General features: G+C 48.8%; 1 protein-coding gene across 1 annotated transcript in view; it reads right to left on the reverse strand.

Annotated features, from left to right (window-relative positions):
• Positions 1–21,513, reverse strand: part of LOC146201260 (uncharacterized) — a 67,101-nt gene that overhangs the window by 25,539 nt on the left and 20,049 nt on the right. Inside the window, exon 2 of the mRNA XM_084593007.1 lies at positions 11,996–12,167. Within this exon, the coding sequence (XP_084449133.1) occupies positions 11,996–12,167 (172 nt within the window). The remainder of the gene's footprint in view (positions 1–11,995; positions 12,168–21,513) is intronic.

Genomic DNA, 21,513 nt, shown 5'->3' on the forward strand with positions numbered 1-21,513 from the left:
CAGCCAGAGCGGCGGACGTGGAACGTCCTTTTTGTTACCGCCAGCGTCTCGTAGAACGTGATCAAGAGCGAGGGCGAAAGCTGTGCTAGAACCCTCTTACGCTACCTATGGCTTCAAGACTGCCAGAACCGAGAACCCCGTAAGCTACAAGCAGATCAATTAAGGGGAAATGAGGGTGCTCGTTATAATACATGAAGGAAAGAAGCCAACAGTCGGCAAGGCCAAGGAAAGCGTTGGGGATGGTACTTTATGTCTTTTTTTTAATGTTTACTTGGATAATCACAGAGATTAGTAATGTATTCTGTTTAGGCGAAAGATAATTAAACACAAAGTAGAAGAAAAAACAACGTGCCGATGGTGGGAACCGAACCCACGACCTCCGAATAACGCGTCCGGTGCTCTTCCAACTGAGCTACATCGGCCGCTGTCCCCCTGCTACTTTCTTGGGTATTTATGTTGTCTGTATACGAACCTTGAGAGTGTTCACCAGCGCCACCCGCAGCCAGAGCGGCGGACGTGGAACGTCCTTTTTGTTACCGCCAGCGTCTCGTAGAACGTGATCAAGAGCGAGGGCGAAAGCTGTGCTAGAACCCTCTTACGCTACCTATGGCTTCAAGACTGCCAGAACCGAGAACCCCGTAAGCTACAAGCAGATCAATTAAGGGGAAATAAGGGTGCTCGTTATAATACATGAAGGAAAGAAGCCAACAGTCGGCAAGGCCAAGGAAAGCGTTGGGGATGGTACTTTATGTCTTTTTTTTAATGTTTACTTGGATAATCACAGAGATTAGTAATGTATTCTGTTTAGGCGAAAGATAATTAAACACAAAGTAGAAGAAAAAACAACCTGCCGATGGTGGGAACCGAACCCACGACCTCCGAATAACGCGTCCGGTGCTCTTCCAACTGAGCTACATCGGCCGCTGTCCCCCTGCTACTTTCTTGGGTATTTATGTTGTCTGTATACGAACCTTGAGAGTGTTCACCAGCGCCACCTCAGCCAGAGCGGCGGACGTGGAACGTCCTTTTTGTTACCGCCAGCGTCTCGTAGAACGTGATCAAGAGCGAGGGCGAAAGCTGTGCTAGAACCCTCTTACGCTACCTATGGCTTCAAGACTGCCAGAACCGAGAACCCCGTAAGCTACAAGCAGATCAATTAAGGGGAAATGAGGGTGCTCGTTATAATACATGAAGGAAAGAAGCCAACAGTCGGCGAGGCCAAGGAAAGCGTTGGGGCTACACTTTTTAGTACAAGCAGAGAACAAGGCTAGAGACGGAAAGAGGCAGAGAATGCGGCACCTTAAGCTGAGGCGTGCTACTTGAGGCTGTGTTGTCCCTTGCAAGCTGTTTTAATTTTTTGTGTTCTGATTTAGGCTGCATCACTTGCTTGCCTTTACCGGCTGTCTTTTCCCACATACTTGTCTGTCCCTGCAATAAAATTTTGTGTGGTACTGCAAGAGCCCTGTGTGCTTTTTCCTACTTGGGAACGAAACGCTGGCTCACAGCAAAGAGAAATGCGGCGCCTTTTTCGGCAACAACTTGATGAGTTCTTTCACAGGCAGAAATAGCTAAAAATAAAACTTTTTGGCGAGCGCCTCCTACCCGTCGGGGTTACTCGCGCATTGAGTATGGTTGCGTGTAATGCTAGGCTTGTTATCTTTAACTGCCCACGTCGGCCGATTAACATTCTATGTTCCTATGGTGGGCAAGCGTCACACATGCTCCTCGACGCTCAAACAACGCAAAACTACCACGCTCACAGAGCGCGCGAGCAGCGGGAGCGAGCCGCCGAGCCAGCCGAGCGCGATCTAAGTGTCGACAGCAGCGGCGCCGCTGCAAGCATGATCGCTTGCTGCACTCCGCGCCGGCCAATGCTCTCACCTCCCATTCTGCTATAGTGAACTACTGGCGGCTGTCTAGTTCGCAACGATCGCTACGACGGGAGCAGCGGCGTGCGACCGACATGTTGGAAATCTGTCGCCGCCGCTCTGCGACGGGAGCAGCGTGCCCTTCTGTCGCTGTGCGGCTGAAATCGCACACTGCTGCGGCGAGAATCGCATCATGTGAAACGGCCTCTACACATATCCCATTCCCGGATTCGATACAGTGGGCCTCCCATAGTTACCTTGTTAGCTTGTCTCTAGATTTCAGAAGAACCGCCGTCTTATGGAAAAGTGGCGCACAATGTTTTCATCTAGCGCAGTACGGCGCCAGATTTTCACATACACTAATCCGGTTACAGTTTCACCTGTGCTCTCTGAGCCTTTCGTTAAGGCATCTTCCCGTTTGCCCCTCATATGCACGACCGCTTGAGAGCGGGATCTTGTAAACAACACCCTCGCAGCACTCGACAAACCTAGTTTTGTGCCTAATGCTACAAGACGCCTCTGCTCCGGGCTTGCGCTCCTTTAACCAAGCTGTATGATTGTACCTTAGTGGCCTAGAGGGGTAACTAAACGCCAAGGTCCAGGCAGGCTGATTCTAACATAAGCGTCCCATGTGAAACGAGAGACCCAAGTTGGCAGCTCCTGCCAGCTTGGGGTCGTCTACGGGGGTCGTCTAAAGGTCAATGGTGGTCACCACCGGGCCACGCCGACGGCTCAAACTGTGAGCAGTATTGGTTTCGTAATAAAAAAATTGGTCTGGCTTAGCTTATAGTTAAGCCTAGGTTGCGAAGCATACTACCCTGAAAAATTAAACATTACCTGGCTATACCTGGTTAGCCATTTCATAGACAAGAACAACTCATGTGTTACTACTCTGCTTCTTCCTTTATTTTTCTCAAACCACTAAATATATTATGATGACCAGTCTTCAGCACGCATTTTCCGTTTGGTAGCATTTCGCCGCTCGAACCGAGTAGAAGTACTCGAAGCTTCATCCTTCACCTCGGCATCGGTGGTCGAACGCTGCCGTCTAGCTGCATACAAGCCGTACTTCTCGTTCTTCTCCAGTTTCCGTTTCCGTGGCTGTTTGTAACCTGCGCTTCGCGGTCTGGCGAGCCGCCCTATCCCTGGCTGACATCTCGCTGCTCAACTGACTCAACGAGTGCGTCGCCTTTTATACAATTGCGTGACGTCAGTTTCTCCTAGCGGTAGGAGCGGGAGTTAGGCCGCCGGCGGAGGCTGCGCGTCCGCAAGCGAGCGCACGAGTTGAGCCCCAGCTTTCACAGCTGTTGTGACGTCATATCACGTGGTGCGCCGATGTAGGTCAAGTGGTAGCTACGCGACCGCGCGCGGCGCAGCAAGGAAGAGCTCGGTTGTGCGGCTAGTATGCTTCGCATAAAAAGAAAAAGAATAGGGAGAGAAAGAAGTGCGCCGCAACAGCCGTCGTCCACCACCTAAGCGGTGGCGCGTTTAAGTGTGGTCTACGTCGATTCATTAGCAATTGATGCCTCTGAAGGCGTCGCTTGGTAATGAGCAAGCGCCATCATATAAAAACGTGGCTGACAGATGGCCACGAAGGAGAAAAAAATCTGAGCACTGTAGCATCTGCAGTGGAGAAATGTGAAAGCTCGAGCGTTGCTGCTACACACGGGACGTCGCTCGCCCCTTGTCGAACACAACTAGTGTTCAATTGAACGCATCAAAGTTCAACGGCGTTCCTTAATTGCTTTCTCAGGAAAGGATAGGCGCCGTATCAGTTACTCATGGAATCACGCTGTTATCATCCTTCCTCATGGAAGGATGATAACAGTAGGCCGTCAATGCACCCGCCACTGCTTCGGTGGTGGACGACGGCTGGTTTGCGGAACGCGTCTTTCTTTCTCTCTTCTTTTTCTTTATTCTCTATCTTCTGTTCTGTCCGCACGAGGCAGCGGAGGTGGCTCAGCTACAAAGCCAGTAGCAGGCCCATACGTTATCTTTCTTCTTCCTACAGCCACAACAACAACGCTGACATTGCACAGCACACGGACGCCTCTTCGTTTCGCCTCCATCGAAACGCAGCCGCCGAGGTCATGTTCGAACCCGGGTACTCCGGCACAGTAGCCGGGCGTCTTACGACTGCTCTGGTCCCTCAGTATAGGGATGGGACGCATGATGAGGTTAGAGCGGAAGTTGGGAGAAAGGGGGGCACCATCAAGGGTGTGTGCACTGGGCTAAGGTTTAAGTGGAATAATTAAGTGCGGCCAGCCGCCGAGTTGGATAGGCGGGATATTTGTTCCGGTAATGTAACCTCCCTAGTTTCTCGAAAATGTTGTGTACACAGAGTTTATGTAATACAGTTTATGTATACATTTATCCGCATTTTCCGTTTTCATGTTACCTTAATTATTTTCTATAGACCGGTATATTATATTTTCAGATTTCAGAATTCAGTTTTTTTCTTTTTTTGTGTGTACGTAATGTACAGCTTTCTCCCAACCGACTCGGACAGAATTTTATTCTATAATTTCATAGTAATGGACGTCTTCTCAAGCTGTCAAGGATTTTATGCGTGATGTTTTGTGTTTCTTTGTACCTCCATTAGTTTCGTATTCGCGACGTTTTTCAATACTTTTTCTCATTTCATTGCAGACTTTGGTAACCGCTTTGTATACATATATTTATTTTTTTCTAGGCTGAAGTGTGTTTCGCATATTCACTTTAAAGTTATATTTTTTGCGAATTGGCTAATCCTTAATGCACAATTTTTATATTTCTGTCCTCTCTTCTTCTGCAGTTTCTGGCTACCCACGGACATTTTCTTCTCTGTTTCCTTCTTTCCTGGACTTCTTTATCTTTTTGTGCTTTTCTTTCGCTTTTTCTTTCTTTCTTTATCCTTTTTCCATTTCATATATCTATCTATTGTAACTAGGCAGTTGTGATCTTTGTTTCCTTTTGTATCTTTAATGTACATTTTTTTACATTTTTATGTCCATGTTTTTTTTTCATATAAATAATTTTTTCTTATTGGGCGTTTAGCTCCTTTTCTTTTATCTTAAATTGGATTACGCCTGGCAAAGCTTTGCTGGTCCGGGCTCCCTCTCTCTTTCTTTCACATTTTTTTTCGTCATATTCTGAGAGGAATAATAAAAGGTAATAAAAAAAAAGGCATTAGATGTGCTGGGGGGAAGGCGTAGAGCCGTTTTCGTGCAACTTCGTAGGAGCGCGTTTATCCGGTTTCTCCTTCTGTTCGAGTGGGAGGTATGGGGGAGCATATGTCGCGCGGCTTATTACGTAGGCCTGGGTGAGGCGAATTGTGTTTCGCTCGCGTAAGCCTGCCCGGCGGTTGGCTATGAGGCGAATCAGTCGAGTGGTCTGTTGCCATTGTACATGGAGTCTTTTTGACTTTGTCTTTGCCTGAGTAACGCGGGTTGGATCCCGAAATAAAGACAATACATCATGTTTGAAATTTATTTTTTTAGAATAATTTCTTCGGAATCATCGGCTGCTGGCGTCGCACCGACATAAATCGCAGGGCACTGTGCACTGTCAATCATGTGAAACGGGCTGCTGCGATTGCCGTCGCAACGACAGTGCGCCCGGGCCGAATTTTGCCGTGCGCGTCGCAGCATGTGAAACGGGTTAGGTGGTGGATGATGGCTGTTGCGACGCGCGTCTTTCTTTCTCTCTTCTTTTTCTTTCCCATCTCTAGTTTCCCTCTTCCGTCGGCACGAGGCGGAGGTGGCTCAGCTACAGAGCCCCGCCGGGGTGGTGCAGTGGTAAGTCGCCCGACTACTGTACCGGAGTACCCGGGTTCGAACCCGACCTCGGCGGCTGCGTCTCGATGGAGGCCAAACGAAGAGGCGTCCGTGTTCTGTGCGATGTCAGCGCACGTTAAAGATCCCCAGGTGGTCGAAATTACCCTTTAGCCCTCCACTGCGGCCCCACTTTCTCTCTTTCCACTTTCACTCCCACCTTCCTCCCTTCCCTTACGGCGCGGTTGCGGTGTCCACATAAAACAAGTGAGACAGTTACCGCGCCTTTCCCTTCCTATAAAATAAAATCTCTGCTGGCTCAGCTACAGAGCCTGCAGCAGGCCCGTGCTACGGTGCTTTAGAATGTTTAGGGAGCGGCCGCCGGTGAGGCGGCTCGTGTCAACAATAGCAGATGGCGTCACCAGAGCATGGGGTGTATGAAATGCGGCAGCCGCACCGTGGCTACGCGCTCTTCATATAATCGTCGGAGAAATAAACAAGGCACTGTGTTTTAAAACGAGTCCTAGAAATAGTTGCAGCTGCAAACATGGAATGTCGGCGAATCAAGAGAATTAGATGTAGTGGCCAACTGTCAATAGCGCGGTTACAGTGAGCTAGTAGCACGATGGTGCGAACTAGCGGCCTCGTTAATGCTTTGCAACGCTGAACGTGCTTTTTTGCAGGTATGACTCTGCTATTTCAATGATGAAATGAACGACGGCGCAAGAAGGACACTAACAAGAAAGGGGCACCACAATGAGCACACTACCAAATATTTATGAACTGGAAAAGTTGCATATACATTTTCCTCATGCATGAGACACTGCAGTTATCGCTCCAACCCAACACGTGGAAAACAAGCGGAAACATGATGATAACAGAGAGGAGACCTTAACCCTGCAGAAAAAACTACCAAATTTTGATAAAAGAAATTAGAAACAAAAAAGGGCCATCTCTTAGCAAAAGCAGTGTCAAACAATCAGCAACAGCCGAGTCGTACATTAGAAGCAAAGGCAGTTCGAAAAATAAAAAATCGACAACCGTAGCAAAAGCGGATTCAAACATATGAAGCAAAGCAGTCAGAAACCTTAAACAAACAAAAACGAAAAGATAAAATCAATAAAATGAACCCTCCTAAACAACAATGGACGGCCGCAAGAAATGCAGGGCTGAAAGGTCGCACTGTACATAACGTCTCAAAAAACTATTTAGAAAGTTGGAGTTTCTATGCCCCGGATTTATTTGTTTTTCTGATGTATGCATTTTCTTCAAAACGAAGGGTCGATTGCCGCCGACGTATTCATGCTGATGAATGCAAGACAAGACAAAATAACTTGGATAAAACAAAGCACTCCTTTATTGGAGCGCTCCAACTGTGCACACTGTGAAACATTTTTATATTTCTCAAAAAGAAAAAAAAACGTCGTGCCTCGATTCCTTGTTAAGGACGCGCGAGCAAAAGTCCGCTGGAGTACGAGGGGCCGAAGCACGACTGCGATGAAGTCCACAAACACAGAGGGCTATTCTGGGTACCCGCGGATTACACACTACAAACGCAATCACGTCCAGCATGTCCGAGGCAAGTGCAGGGTCAGCTTCGATGCGATCAGCGTGCTGCTCGACGTGCGTCCTGGTCCGGGAATAGAGCCAGAACGGTCTTGAAGGCTCGAGGGAGAGCTTGGGAGCGCCACCCCCTTGGGGTGGCGCGAGGACTGCGGGGGGAACCGCAGTAAGCTGCCACGTCGGTGAGACCGGACGGAAGCTGGAGGTGGCTGCTAGGAGACCGCTGCCTTGGCAGCGGCACGGCGGGTAGGGCTTAGAGGGCATCTGGGGAGATGGCGCACCGAGGACCGTGAGCAGGGAGCACACGGGACGCTGGCTCTTGGAGAAATTCTGGAGGCAGTGGAAGGAACAGCTGTGGTACCTCTGCCGAGGCAGAGGCGCGGCGGAGAACGCTGGAGGAACCGCCAGGAAGGCGGCGCGTCGAGGCCCGAGAGCACGAGGCCCACGAGAGGGAGGAGGAGGAGGAAAAACATTTATTTCCGCCGAATATGGCGAGACAGCCACCTACAGGTCCGCACGCAGGCGTCCGGGGAGGCAGTCTGTCGCACCGCGGCCAGAGGACACCCGGCCCCGTCTAGGAGAAGAGGTCTTCAGCCTCGGTCGCCAGGCGCACGGCGAATCGCTGCGTTTTTTTCGACGGAGCTTCTTAGCGTGGTCTCCCATTCATCGCTAGTTTTAATCGCGTTGCGCCCTGGGGCACGAACGCATCTCCATATTATATGATCTAATGTTGCCACGTGGCCGCAAAATTTACAAATTTCGGTTTCTGCACCGTCCCTCTTGCCCCGCCGGGGTGGTGCAGTGGTAAGACGCCCGACTACTGTGCCGGAGTTCCCGGGATCGAATACCGGCCTCGGCGGCTGCGTTTCGATGGAGGCGAAACGAAGTGGCGTCCGTGTGCTGTGCGATGTCAGCGCACGTTAAAGATCCCCAGGTGGTCGAAATTACTTCGTAGCCCTCCACTACGGCCCCCCTTTGTCTCTATCCACTTTCACTCCCACCTTCATCCCTTCCCTTACGGCGCGGTTCAGGTGTCCACAGAGCAAGTGTGACAGATACTGCGCCTTTCCCTTCCTATGAACCAACCAACCAACCAACCAACCGTCCCTCTTCCGCCCTCTGGCATCAGTCCAACTCCTCCACAGGGGCGAAAAAGAGGGCTGTCGAAGCGGCAGGAAAGACCGCCGGAACGGGTGCCGCGCACACCCGCTCTCGCCGAGCGCTGAAAGGGACTGACGGTGGTGGTGACTGGTTTATTTTTGGGGTGGGGATACTGGTCACGTCTTATGTTAGCCATCTTTGTGGCATCACTCTTGGTGACCAGAGGGAAGGGGAAGTTGGAATTAGGGGGAGGTGGGGGAGGGGGAGTGGGACAGACGCGCGGCGAAACGCGCCGAGTCGAGGGAGAACGGGCACGTACGTCATCCCCCTCAAAGATCCGAGAGGAACTGCTTGACTGCTAGCCGCGCAAAGGCAACGCAGGCGTTGGCTCCGCGCGCCCTTTGCCAACGCCTCCTATGGCGGAGCCTTAGCCCGTGCTACAACAGCGCCGCCGCTTACATCCGGGACCTGTCGACATTCGCCGTCGCACTGGCCTCACCGCATCGCATGGAGCGCACCGGCACCTGGGGGGGGGGTAACAACTTTTATTGCCACGAAATGAAAGGAATTATTTCGGGCTGGGGCGAGTCTAGGGTGGCCTCCAGTCGGGAGCGACCTCTTGAGCTCGCGTGACGAGGGCCAGTTGCGTAGTTTTTCTTGGGCTGGCCAACAGCTTGTCCCATTCCTCCGCTGAAGGAGCTGGCACGAGTGTCTTTGGAGGGGGATTGCTGGCGCATTCCCACAGTGTATGGTCTTGAGTGGCCTGCGTGCCGTCACCGCAGTGCCGGCATGCAGGGCTGAATTCTCCGTTCGTAATTAACGATAATCGGTAGGGGCTAAGAATGGCCTTTGTTTGTAGGCGTCTGAGTGTCGTGGCTTGCGCCCGGTCGAGGTCGGGGTGAGGGGCGGGGTACGTGCATCTTAGCTCGCGATAAAAGTTTGTTACCTCCGCGTATGTGCGCGGTGCCTCGACAGGCGCGTCCGTTCCCGATAGATCTCCCGTCTCCCGGTTGGTTAAGCCTCGGGCTAGACGGTCGACCCCTTCGTTTCCGGCGTTACCCGCGTGAGCCGGAACCCATACGAGATTGATGTTGTGATTGAGAGATCGGTTGCGCAGAATTCGCGCCACGAGTGCGCTTACAGAATTTTTGGCGAAATTTTGAACAGCGCTTTTTGAGTCGCTTAGAATAGTTTTGGTGCGGGGATCCGCGATGGCCAGTGCGATAGCTACTTCCTCTGCCTCGTATATGAGCTAGCATGAAATGTTATGGCGTTAATGAAGGTTGACTTTGGAGTGGCCATACATGCCACGTATGCTCCGTTTTTGATGTGTTGAGCTGCATCCACGTACACTGCTTGTGGATCGTCCTCGTACTGTTTTTCAAGGGTCTGTGCCCTTGTCTTCCTGCGGGCATCATGTCTACCTGGTAGCATGTTTTTGGCTATTGGTTTAACAACTAGTCTACTAGTTATGTCAGCCGATAAATGGGATATTGCGCACACCTCCTCAGTGGGGTGTATGTGGAGCTTGTCGAGAATTACGCGTCCCGCAAGGCTGCGTGACAAGCGGGTCACTTGTGCTGTTTTATGGGCTTCAATTAGTTCAGATAGCGTGTTAAAAATTACTAACTGCGGTAGTCGATCTGAGTTAGCGTATACTGGTAAGCCAAGGGCCGCTTTGTATGCTGTTCTAATTATGCTATTTAGTGCATGTTCGTCCCTACGACGCAGATGATAGTACGGGCAAGCGTACATGATTCTGCTTATAAAGGCTTGAATGATCCTGCACAGGTCGGCTTCTCTCATACCCCTGCGACGTGTGGCAATGCGTCTCACCAGCCCACCTATCTGGTGCGCCGTGACGCGTAGCCGGCGTATAGCTTCTGTGTTCTGCGTATTATTCTGAATCAACATTCCGAGAACTCTGATCGTGGCTACCGGGGGTATCGGATGGTTGTCAATGTGTAACTGGATAGGTTCTCGAGAATCTGGTTTTACCTGTGAAGCTTGTTTGTTCCTTATAACTAATAGTTCTGATTTAGCCGGTGAACAGGTAAGGCCGTTTTCCTGCACATAAGACTGTACCGTGTCGATAGCTCGTTGTAATGACTCTGTAATATCTCCATCGGAGCCAGAATTGGTCCATATGGTGATGTCGTCGGCGTATATGGAATGATGTATGTGTGGGATATCATCTAACAGACGCGGGAGGCCGCTCATATCGATGCTGAAGAGAAAAGGTGAAAGTACGGCGCCTTGCGGTGTTCCTCTCGTCCCTAGTGTAATTGTGTCGCTAACTTTGTCAACGAAATGGAGCGTAGCCGTACGCGCATTCAGAAAGGCAGCGATGTAGTCGTATGTCCGTTCGCCTACGTTTAACTGTGAGAGGTGATTGAGGATGGAAGCGTGTGACACATTGTCGAAGGCCTTACTCACATCGAGTCCCAAGATGGTTCGCGTGGCTCTTATGCGATTTGTACCTAGAACGTCTTGTTGAATTTGCCACATAATGTCCTGAGTCGAAAGACCTGCTCGAAACCCAATCATGGACGGGGGAAACGTGCCTTCCGCATCGGTATGCATAAGGAGCCAGTTTAAGACAACGTGTTCCATCACCTTCCCGAGACATGACGTTAGCGAGATTGGGCGGAGGTTCCCCATCTCGAGTCTTTTGCCCGGTTTAGGTATGAAAATAATTTTAGCGTGCTTCCATTCCTCAGGGACGCTGCCCTCTGTCCAGTACATGTTGAAGAGGTCCGTAAGAGCCTCTACTGACTGGTCTTCTAAATTGCGCAACTTCTTATTGGTGATGCAATCTTCCCCCGGTGCCGAGGTGGTGTTAATTTGATTAAGAGCAGCCCTAATCTCTGCTACGGTAAAGACGATATCCATGCGAGGATTATCCAATCCTAAGTACCCATCTGGCGTGGGTATATCATGGGAGGTGTTAATATATCCCTTCCTACTTCCACAACAACAACAACATCGATGTCAGTGCATGTTGATCCCAGGGTGGTCAAAATTATTCCGTAGTCCTCCAGTGGAGGAGCCGTAGTGGAGGTCCTCCACTACGGCTCCTCTTCTCCCTTTCCGCTTTCACTCACCCTTCCTCCTATCCCGTACGGCGCAGGTCAGGTGTCGACAGAACACGTGTGACAGATAGTGCGCCTTACCTTTCTTTGAAACTATTATTATTATAAATAAAAAAAAAAAAAAAAAAAAAAATAATAATAATAATAATAATAATAATAATAATAATAATAATAATAATATTATTATTATTATTATTATTATTATTAGTCTCACAGACTCTCGCTGCTAACAAACGCACTGACACGCCCGCGAATCATGAGCCATTAAATGCTTTCTTCTTAATAAACAAAGTAATGACTCCGTCTAAGATACAATTCCTAGATAGCATTTCTTCGGATCGTATGTGAACCGGGTAGTTTTTTTATTACGGAGTATTTCGAAGGCTTTCGAACTGCCGTTAGCTAAAAGCCTCTTATACAGTAGTGACTGCAAAGACAAGCGTCGGTTGATTACAAAATGGATAAAAAATGACAGGCAGCCACGCTCATATGAAATCCCACCTTCCTGCTTCAAAGAAAGAGTGCTGCAGGTACGTAAGAGGAAGTGAAAGAAATCTTGTCTGTAAAGGTAATGTCGAAACTGACGTGTTGTTGATTTTATAGCGTGAACTTCACTTACTGCTTTGGCAGGGGCAGTGCATTGGTTGCACGCCGCTTGTTGGCTGTGAGCAGTACATCCCAATCTCTGCATTCGGCCTGCATTCGTTTCCGCCGCTGCCCACCACACAGCACTCATTGGTGTTGCAATCGGATGAGCTGGAGCAACTGCCACCTTCCCATACTACATCTTCCTGTAAAAAAAAAACAACATAATTCTGAACTGGCGTTTAACTTAAACAGGCAATTCGAACATGTTGGAAGCACGAAACAATCTTGACTCTGGGATCAACTCAGACACTCAAAGTGAAATTCCGCTGTAGAGTATGCTGCTGGGCTAGTTGGTGGGGGTTGTCAAGCAGTTGTGTGTGTCCCTCATCCTTTTGTCCTTGTCTGCCAGCGTTTCGACACCATAATGCTTGAAATTCAGCTGGTCTCAATCTCTTAATCTAACAATAGGTAATGTATCCTTTTCTTCGATTTTATGGCAACTGTAGTCCGGACAGGTCCCTCTGTCTTCTTGTAATAAGACTGAACAAGCCACATCTATTAGAGTTATCAGAACAAGCAAACGGCACTGACCAGTAAACTACAATATCCGCTGAAAAATGCTTAACTGCTGGATGCAGAGCTTAAATGGATACGAGGAGAACTGCATTACGTTAACCACGAACATCATTTCTTCGGTACTTAGTGCCTATTCTTACTTTCGTTTGGTTACACTTTCCAGATTGAACATGGAGGCTTTCTTTCCTGACACTTGACTAAAACTCCACATGTTGAGGATACTGTCGACAGAATTCTGGACGCCATACTTGAGTGATGCTTGATGTTCTGCCCTAGCCTCAGAGGTCTGCAAAAAGCAATCATGGTGTCTTCGCAGTTTGTGAAAACTTCCTGTATAATGCGTTTTACTTTCGGACCTGTTTCGACAACTAAATTATCAATTGAAGGTTTACCCATCTCCCCTGCTTCTGAGACCTTCAATGGCCACAATCGGTGCTACACCTGGCTTGCAATCAGGAACAAATAACCAGACTTTCTCAAAAGTGACAGTGATAAACCAGGGCCATCGTCCTAAACTGAGATTTTCCGTTTCCTGCCTCACTGCTACAGGAAAGTATTGATGCATCAATCCAGGACACCTTACGCTACTACTTATGGCCACCTCAAGAAAGCTATGGACTGAAGCAGCCGCGTTGACTTCGTGCAATTTAGCTAATGGTCATCGGATCGAATCCCCACGAGGCTGGTGCACTGATTCCAAACTAAATAAAAAACAGTGTTTTGGATTGACCGAAAATGCTCGAGGCTCAACGATAGCCCAGTTTAATGGTACTAAAGCTTCTTCATATATTCGACCAATTCTGGACGTTGTCGTTCCTGCCGCGCCATGACTTCACTATTGAAAGGTTTCATTCACAACTCTACACAACGCCACCGAACACTGAATCTTAGATGCAGCTTTGAAGTAGTATTATAGAGCCTTAGCTCCACTGCTCACGTTCGTCAAGGTCGCGTTATTCCGGAAAGTATACACAATGGCGGTCTTTATGGTAAAGGTGCGAATCCATCGAATAGCAACAGTGCGTACCACGTGGCCTAGGTTGTAACCAAATTGTAGAAAGAAAACATTGCAAAGAAACGTTCTCGTGGCGGGGTTCGAACTAATTTGGCCGCAGCGGTGGTAGAGGAGGGCGTTTTAAGTACTTTACCATACCGTTACAGAGAAACCTGAGCCGACACCTGCTCAAATCAGGAAGCGCACGTTTGATAAGGCTGCATTTAGGCTCCGTCATCAAGGCGAAATCGTCCAAGGGAAAAAGACGTCACCATCTCATATGACTTAGTGATGACATTGGTGCAACTGCTATAAAGCTCCAGCATTGCATTCACGACAGCACGATGGCAGTAGCGATGGCCAGGCGAGGACATTCTTTAGCACTTGACCATTCCAGGTCAAGGGGTTTTCACGAGGCGTCTTTTTTTTTCATTCCCACTGGTGCTGCCAAAGCAGGCGCACGTTAACCTGTATTCTGTCAGTATGGGTTGTACTGTGCGTAAAAAAACAAATTTGGATCACAACGACAGTATATTATACATGACATACCATTTCGCATATGTATGGAGTTGCGCAGGAGTGTCCAAGGCTACGATAAAATCTAAGAAGTCAGTCTACCAGAAATGGAAATGCTCGAAATGCAGTGCACAAGTGCCACATACAAAGCAGGATGACACATAAACAACATCCCTGAAAGTAGAAGGCATATGGATTGTACTTCGGGAGTTTAACTAGAAGCTTGACGTTTTGTTGCCATTGAAGAAACTGTCGATGGAAGTGAACAGCTGGTGCAGTTTCTGCTGACCAGACTGAAGAATTGGGGCGTGGACAGAACAATATGAACAAGATATCAGAGCAATCCACATGAAGCTCGCAAAAAATGGAAGTGAACACGAACTTGAATCTCCCAGCGTCCAGCTTGATGACCTCAAGTGGCATAACTGATGACTGAACTTAGAAATTCATGGTCTACAACGGAAGGACAATGAAAATATTGCTACGAAGATGCTACGAATATTTTCTCAAATATTAACGCTATTGTCAGTCGACACTACCTGTCAGAACACGATATCGCAGCACTTCATCGACTGCCGGCTAAACATGGCCAAGCGCCTGGCATAATCTACCGTTTCGCAAAACAAAACATGAGGACCCTATGGTTGACTAACAGGCGGGAATTGACAACTTCAGATGAAAATGTTCAAGTGCTGTAGAATCCCATCAAACGAAATCGAGTTTCGTTGAAGGAACTGAAAGATTGGGCAAAGGCAAATGAGTTCCAGTATGTCTGGCACAATAACGGAAAGGTATTGAAGATAAAAACTGATGGTGCATCAGCAATAGTCTTACAGAACGCTGGCGCTCTTAACAAGCTGAAATAAAAGGCGGAATTGGTTTTTTAGTTACTGCTAGTTATGCAGACCACTACGGAAGTTCCTTATCTATTACCCGTCGACTTCAAAGATTACCTTGGTCCAGCTGTCCACATGTAATTCAAATGCCTTCATGTTAATGTTCGATCTGCTCGATATAAGGAAGGATATTTTGAGACTTTTCTCCAACAGTTAGATGTGCCCATTGATGCCATCATGATTACCGTAACGTGGTCTACAAGCGGTAGTGATACGCTCTTAATTCCTGGTTACGAGACTTTTTCAAAATCGTGACACTGGCCTTGGCGCGGCCTTTCAATGCCATTGAAGAATTGGCAACCTGAACTGCTACAGCAGTTCACAATTATGTCGAGTGATTATTAAATCTTAAAAATATGTTTAGATAATATTGTTTTTGCAGCACGCTATCGGCCACACGAGGGCTGTGTGGCTAAGTTCATGGATGTTTCGAAAGCCTGATTTCCTTTTGTACCAGTCAACACTTAAAACTTGTTTTTGGTGGTGGCCTAAATATAACTACATTATCCACAGACACGTGTCAAAATAGCCTAAATTTATTGCTCAGAACGCACAGACTTCTGAATGTAATCACAGCATCAACGCATGTTACTGCCTGGACTTGTTCGCTCATGAATCTGTTTAATACCAATCATAATCCCAATATCATCAGTTCTGAAGTAATTATTTTTAACATCAGAGATCACTTGGCAATATTTATATTCGTTAAAGACTTGTCTGACAAGGAACGACGTCCTGCACACTTTTTTCAACTTATATCTGAAAAATCTGTCCACGTTTGGAACCGCAATCGAAAAAGCAATTAGATTCCTGTCCTCTTATAAAGTGATACCAGTAGTGCGTATGAGACGTTCTTAAACATCCTGAATCTTGAATTATACCAGGCAAGCTAGTAACTAAAGCCATCAGAGTCGTAAGTCATGGGTTACACACGATATTGATGGTTAACATAAATACAAAGAACAGTCTATACCGAAAGTTTCTTAAATCCAAAGATGAATACGATTTAAAAGCTCTTAATAAATATCGAAATTGGTTTAATACGGAGCTTTAAAAAACCAGAAATGCCAATTACAAAAACCAATTTGCGTTAACTCGAGGTCGTAACGACAGTAAATAGAAGCGACTAAATGCTATATTGGGCCGAAATAGTGAATTCGGCAATTTCAATTCTTTATAATTATTGAGCATAAACATGTCCCGAAAAAAACTCGCAGGCACTTTCAACGAACACTTTGCTTTGCTTAGTGTCTGCAGAAATGTTGCTTCGCAAAATGACAGCGATGTAGTTGTACACATTCATAACACTTATATTTCTCAAACCAGCTGACGAAACAAGAGTAACAGCAGCTTTCCAGGAGCACATCAACTGATATTGACGACCTGCAGAGAAAGCCTGTTTGGTACATTTCTGATTTCAGTGTACCATATGCTTCGTACGTCTTAAACCTTTGCGTCAATACTGCTGTACTTCCTCTAAAATGCAAATCGCGCGTGTCACTGTCATCTTTAAAAAAAGGTGATAAAAATGAACTCGGAAATAATAGGCCAATATCTGTCTTACCCATATTTTCTAAACTGCTGCGTAACAAGCTGCCTCACATAGAGAGCGGAACTTACGGGATCTCCCCGCTCCTCCGACCATGCTTCGACATGAATCTCCGTGCCAGCGACCGGCAAGCGGGCGTCCTCGACGATGGGCCTCAGCGCATTCAGCCGAAAGCATAAAAATACAGACCGCAGCACGTCCGCGGCAGTGCGCTCTGGGAAGATTTATCTTCCGGGCCTCTCTCGCGGCCGCTCGCTCTGGGGAAGTGTCTTGTTTTTAACCAAGCCCGGAATCAACTCTTTCTCCTCATCTAGCTTGTATTGCCGTCGCCACCGATCAACTATGCGACTACGACGCCTCATTGAACAAGACAGCCGTTAGAACATCTTTTTGCCACAGACTGTCGGTTGACTGCAAATTGTTCTCGCCTTTTTTAAGCCTTGATCTGGCTTAGCATTTTACGCTGTGTTTTTTGTGTAACTCTTGCCCCTACTTAATTTAGCTGCAATACTTGCTTTGCTATTTTTATAGTCTTCTTCTAGAGCAGTGTTTTGTTCATTGTCGGGTTTACCCTCGTCATTTATCGAGCTGTCGTTTTTCATTATCGTGCCGTGTGTTTCCTTGTGAGTGTTCGATTATTATGCAGTATTTGTAAACAGAAAGTGACTGTCTTGAACTGATTCCTCAACCACACACTGACACACGTACTTCATGGGTTGACCGGCCTAACCTTAACTGTGTCCTGAAACTTCATAGAGATACGGCGGGTAACCATAAAGGGAATCCCGCGCCTCTGTTCACCGTAAAGGGGGGGGGGGGGAGTTGTGATGTAACTAGCATCCACGACCACACTGGTCAACCACGGTGTCGGTGAGGAAAAGAGGAGAAGGTGCAATTTTTTTAGTCCTGTGTCCTAGGACTGGATGCGACAGGACTGGTCAACCAAGTGTCGGTGAGGGAAAGAAGAGTAAGTGCAAATTTTTTATTGTTGTGTCCTAGGTCTAACGCTTCCCCTAACATGGCCGAAGTAGAGTTTGAAAGACTTCGTGAGTATGACCGAACTTTAGGCTTCGAGGGTCCAGAGCTGCTCAAATGGGTAGACCAGGAGCGAGCTCATCGCAGAGACGTACGCAATGAGGAAAGTGCGGGGTGGAAAGAGAAGGCAGCACTAGAGTAGCAGAAGGCCCACGAAAAATCTAACCTCCTGATGGCGGACATGGAGAAAGAAAAGGAGTTACTGAGGCTTCCACGAGAGCTACCGAATAGTCCGGCAGCTGACGCTAATGGCACCTAGAGACAAGGTCAGAAACGAGGGAGGGTCATTTTCTCCGCCCGAACGCATAATGCCTCACAAACTGATGCTGGTTTTTAATGAGGGCAGGGACGACTTTGACGCTTACCTCATGCATTTCGAGTGCGTCGCTAAGAGTCAGAGTTGACCTCGCGACCAGTGGGCTACAGCCCATAGTCTGTTTAAGCGGCGAATAACAGTGTTTTTAGTCGCATGTCTGCGTCCGAGTGCTTGGTCTGCAATAAGCTCCGGCAGCAATCATGATTCACATCCGTATGACGCAGGAACAGTTCAGAGACAAAAATAGGTCTGCTAGTCTCCAGAACGAGGAAACGTGTTCACAGTTCGTGACTTGCCTACAGTACTTTCTGGACAGGTGGATAGAGCTGTCGGATACAAAGAAAGAGTATGCCGATTTCTTTGACCTGTTTCTAAGGAAACAGTTCCTGTCTAACTGCGCCACTCCGCTACAAATGCTTTTGAAAGAAAAGGACACATCCTTCGCAGAAACAGTATGAAGCGGTGGCTGCGTTTCGATGGCGGCGAAACGAAGAGGCGTCCGCGTACGATGTTAGCGTTGTTGCTGTTGTTTTTGTGGCAGTAGGAAGAAGGAAACGAAAATGTACGGGCTTGCTACTAGCTCTGTAGCTGAGCCCCTTGTTGTGGCTGTAGGAAGAAGGAAAAGAAAACGCACGGCTCTGCTACTGGCTCTGTAGCTGAGCCACCTCCGCTGCTTCATGCGGACAGAAGCGAAAATGGACAAGAAAACCGAAGAGGGAGAGAAAGACGCGCGCCGCAACAACAGCCGTCGTCCACCACCACCGAAGCGGGGAACAAGTGTAGGGTGGCTGTTCCAGGTCCTACGGGGCTGGGACGGTAGGTCAACGCCGCTTGCAGCGGGGGCTAGCCGGCCAGCGATTTTATCTCTAGCAGGCCGTCATTGCACACGCCACCATTTAGGTTGCGGACGACAGCTGTTGCGGTGCGCGTCTTTCTCTCCCTCTTCTTTTTCTTTCTTCTCTACTTTCTCTTTTCTGTTGCCCCGCCGGGGTGGTGCAGTGGTAAGACGCCCGACTACTGTGCCGGAGCACCCGGGTTCGAACCCCTCGGCGGCTGCGTTTCTATGGAGGCGAAACGAAGAGGCGTCCGTGTGCTGTGCGATGTCAGCGCACGTTAAAGATCCCCAGGTGGTCGAAATTACTCCGTAGCCTTCCACTACGGCTCCTCTTTTTCTCTTTCCACTTTTACTCCCACCTTCCTCCCTTCCCTTACGGCGCGGTTGCGGTGTCCACAGAAAACAAGTGAGACAGTTACCGCGCCTTTCCCTTCCTATAAATAAATCAGTTTTTTAAATCTCTCTTTTGTCCGCACGAGGCAGCGCAGAGAATTAGATTCCGACCTCGGCGGCTGCGTTTCGATGGAGGCGAAACGAAGAGGCGTCCGTGTGCTGTGCGATGTCAGCGCGCGTTAAAGATCCCCAGGTGGTCGAAATTACTCCGTAGCCCTCTACTACCCGCTCCCCTTTCTCTCCTTCCACTGTCAATCCCACCTTCCTCTCTCCCTTTAAAGCACGGTTCAGGTGCCCACAGATACTGCGCCTTTCCCTTCCTGTGAACCAATTATAGGCAGCGGAGGTGGCTCAGCTACAGAGCCAGTAGCCAGCCCGTGCATTTTAACGCGGTAGCGTTAAGGAGCTCGTGTCACAGAAAAGCCGGTGTCGTGGGCGGCGTTGGCCGTGAGCGATAAATCCCGGCATGCACTTCATAAATAAAAGGCAACTTCCAAGATGGGCTGGGTGGGAATCGAACCTGGGTCTCCGGAGTGTGAGACGGAGACGCTACCACTCAGCCACGAGTTTTTTCTTTATTGCCGGTCATCACCAACACAAAACAAAACCAACAAAAACGCGCTACAAACAGAACGCTCACAGCAGAGCGGTTACCACAAGCATGACACTGTAATACAGAAGCCTCGATGCTTGAAAGCGCTACAAAAGCGCTTCTAGTGAATGCGGTGTTGCCTTAGAAACGTGCCGTAGAACGTTATACTGCGGTGCATATCGGTAATTATGAGCATGCTACAGAAGTCGCAGTTACACGAGTAGCGAAGTACGTTTCCGCTACATTTCTTCTGCGCTCTGCGCACATGCAAAGCCATCTTGCGGCAAAACACAGAAGAACCCCTCCTCGCAATGTGCGGCGCTGCCCCGACACGTGGCGCGCCACTCGCCCCTGACGTTTCGCCGTGCACCCTCACGGGTTGTAGAATCAAGCGTCTTTCCTTTCTTTATATCACTATCTTCGCTCACCCGCTTCTCCCCTTCGTGCCGCGCGGGTACCGATGCGAGGATGCCCCAATACCCTTGCGTTTAATAAGTTTTCGCGCTCTCTCCCCTTCCAACATTCAGCGTGCTGTCACTCGAACAGTGGTGTTTAGGCGACGCGGCTCCTCTTTCCGCTCACAGCGCGATTGCTAGGTGCAGCGTCTGATGCCGGACGCCTCTGACGTGATAATTAGAAAAAAGTTGTACAGTGCACTTAGAAGTGTTGAGTATGAATAACGCTATCGCGTTCCACTCTTGAAGGCGAAGCTTAAGCGTCCTCCAAATTTTCTTTTCCTTCTTCCCACAGCCACAACAACAACACCGAAGCGGTTGCGCGGTGCAATGACGGCCTACAACAGATAAAAATTCAGTGGCAGACTAGCCCCCGCCGTAAGCGGCGTTGACCTACTTGTGCTTGTGGCTGTAGGAAGAAGGAAAAGAAAATGCACGGGCATGCTACTAGCTCTGTAGCTGAGCTACCTGCGCTGCCTCATGCAGACAGAAGAGCAAATTAAGAAAGAAAAAGAAGAAAATAAAGACGCGCGCCGCGACAATAACCGTCGTCCACCACCGAAGTGGTGGCGGGTGCAATGACAGCCTACAACAGATAAAAATTTGGTGGCAGCCTAGCCCCGCCGCAAGTGGCGATGACCTACCTGCCAATGCCCCACCAGGGGATCAGGGCCAGGATCAGCCACCTCCGCCGCCTCGTCATTGCACCCGCCACCGCTGAGGTGGTGGACGACGGCTGTTGTTGCGGCGCGCGTCTTTCTTTCCCTCTGCTTTTTCTTTGTTCTCTATTTTCTTTTCCGTCCGCACGAGGCAGCGTGGGTGGCTCAGCTACAGAACCAGTAGCAAGCCCGTGCATTTCCTTTTCCTTCTTCCTACAGCCACAACAACCGCTGCCTCGTGCAGACAGAAACGAGAAAGTAGTGAATAAATAAAAAGAAGAGGGAGAGAAAGACGCGCGCCGCAACAGCTGTCGTCCACCACCTAAGCGGTGGCGGGTGTAATGACGGCCTACAACAGATAAAAATTGATGGCTGGCTAGCCCCCGCTGCAAGCGGCGTTAACCTACCGTCCCAGGCAGGAACAACCACCATTCCCCCCCCCCCCCCTCCGATGTTAAAGATTTTCAACAGGTTGAAATTACTCCGTAGCCCTCCACTGTGACTCCTCTTTATCTCTACCCGCTTTCACTCCCACCTTTCACCCTTCCGCAACGGCGCGGCTCAGGTGTCCGCAGAAACAAGTGTGACAGATACTGCACCTTACCCTTCCTCTGAAGCAATTATTATCATATTATTATTATTAAGTGCAGAACAGTATGTGGAGGCACGTGGCTGGTCGGACTTCGGAAAGCGAAGCACCCCGAAAGAGAAGGCAAAAAACTCCATCTCCACA

Source organism: Amblyomma maculatum, chromosome 2 (genome assembly GCF_055883805.1).
Source record: "Amblyomma maculatum isolate TAMU_Amacu chromosome 2, ASM5588380v1, whole genome shotgun sequence".
Lineage (NCBI taxonomy): Eukaryota > Metazoa > Arthropoda > Arachnida > Ixodida > Ixodidae > Amblyomma > Amblyomma maculatum.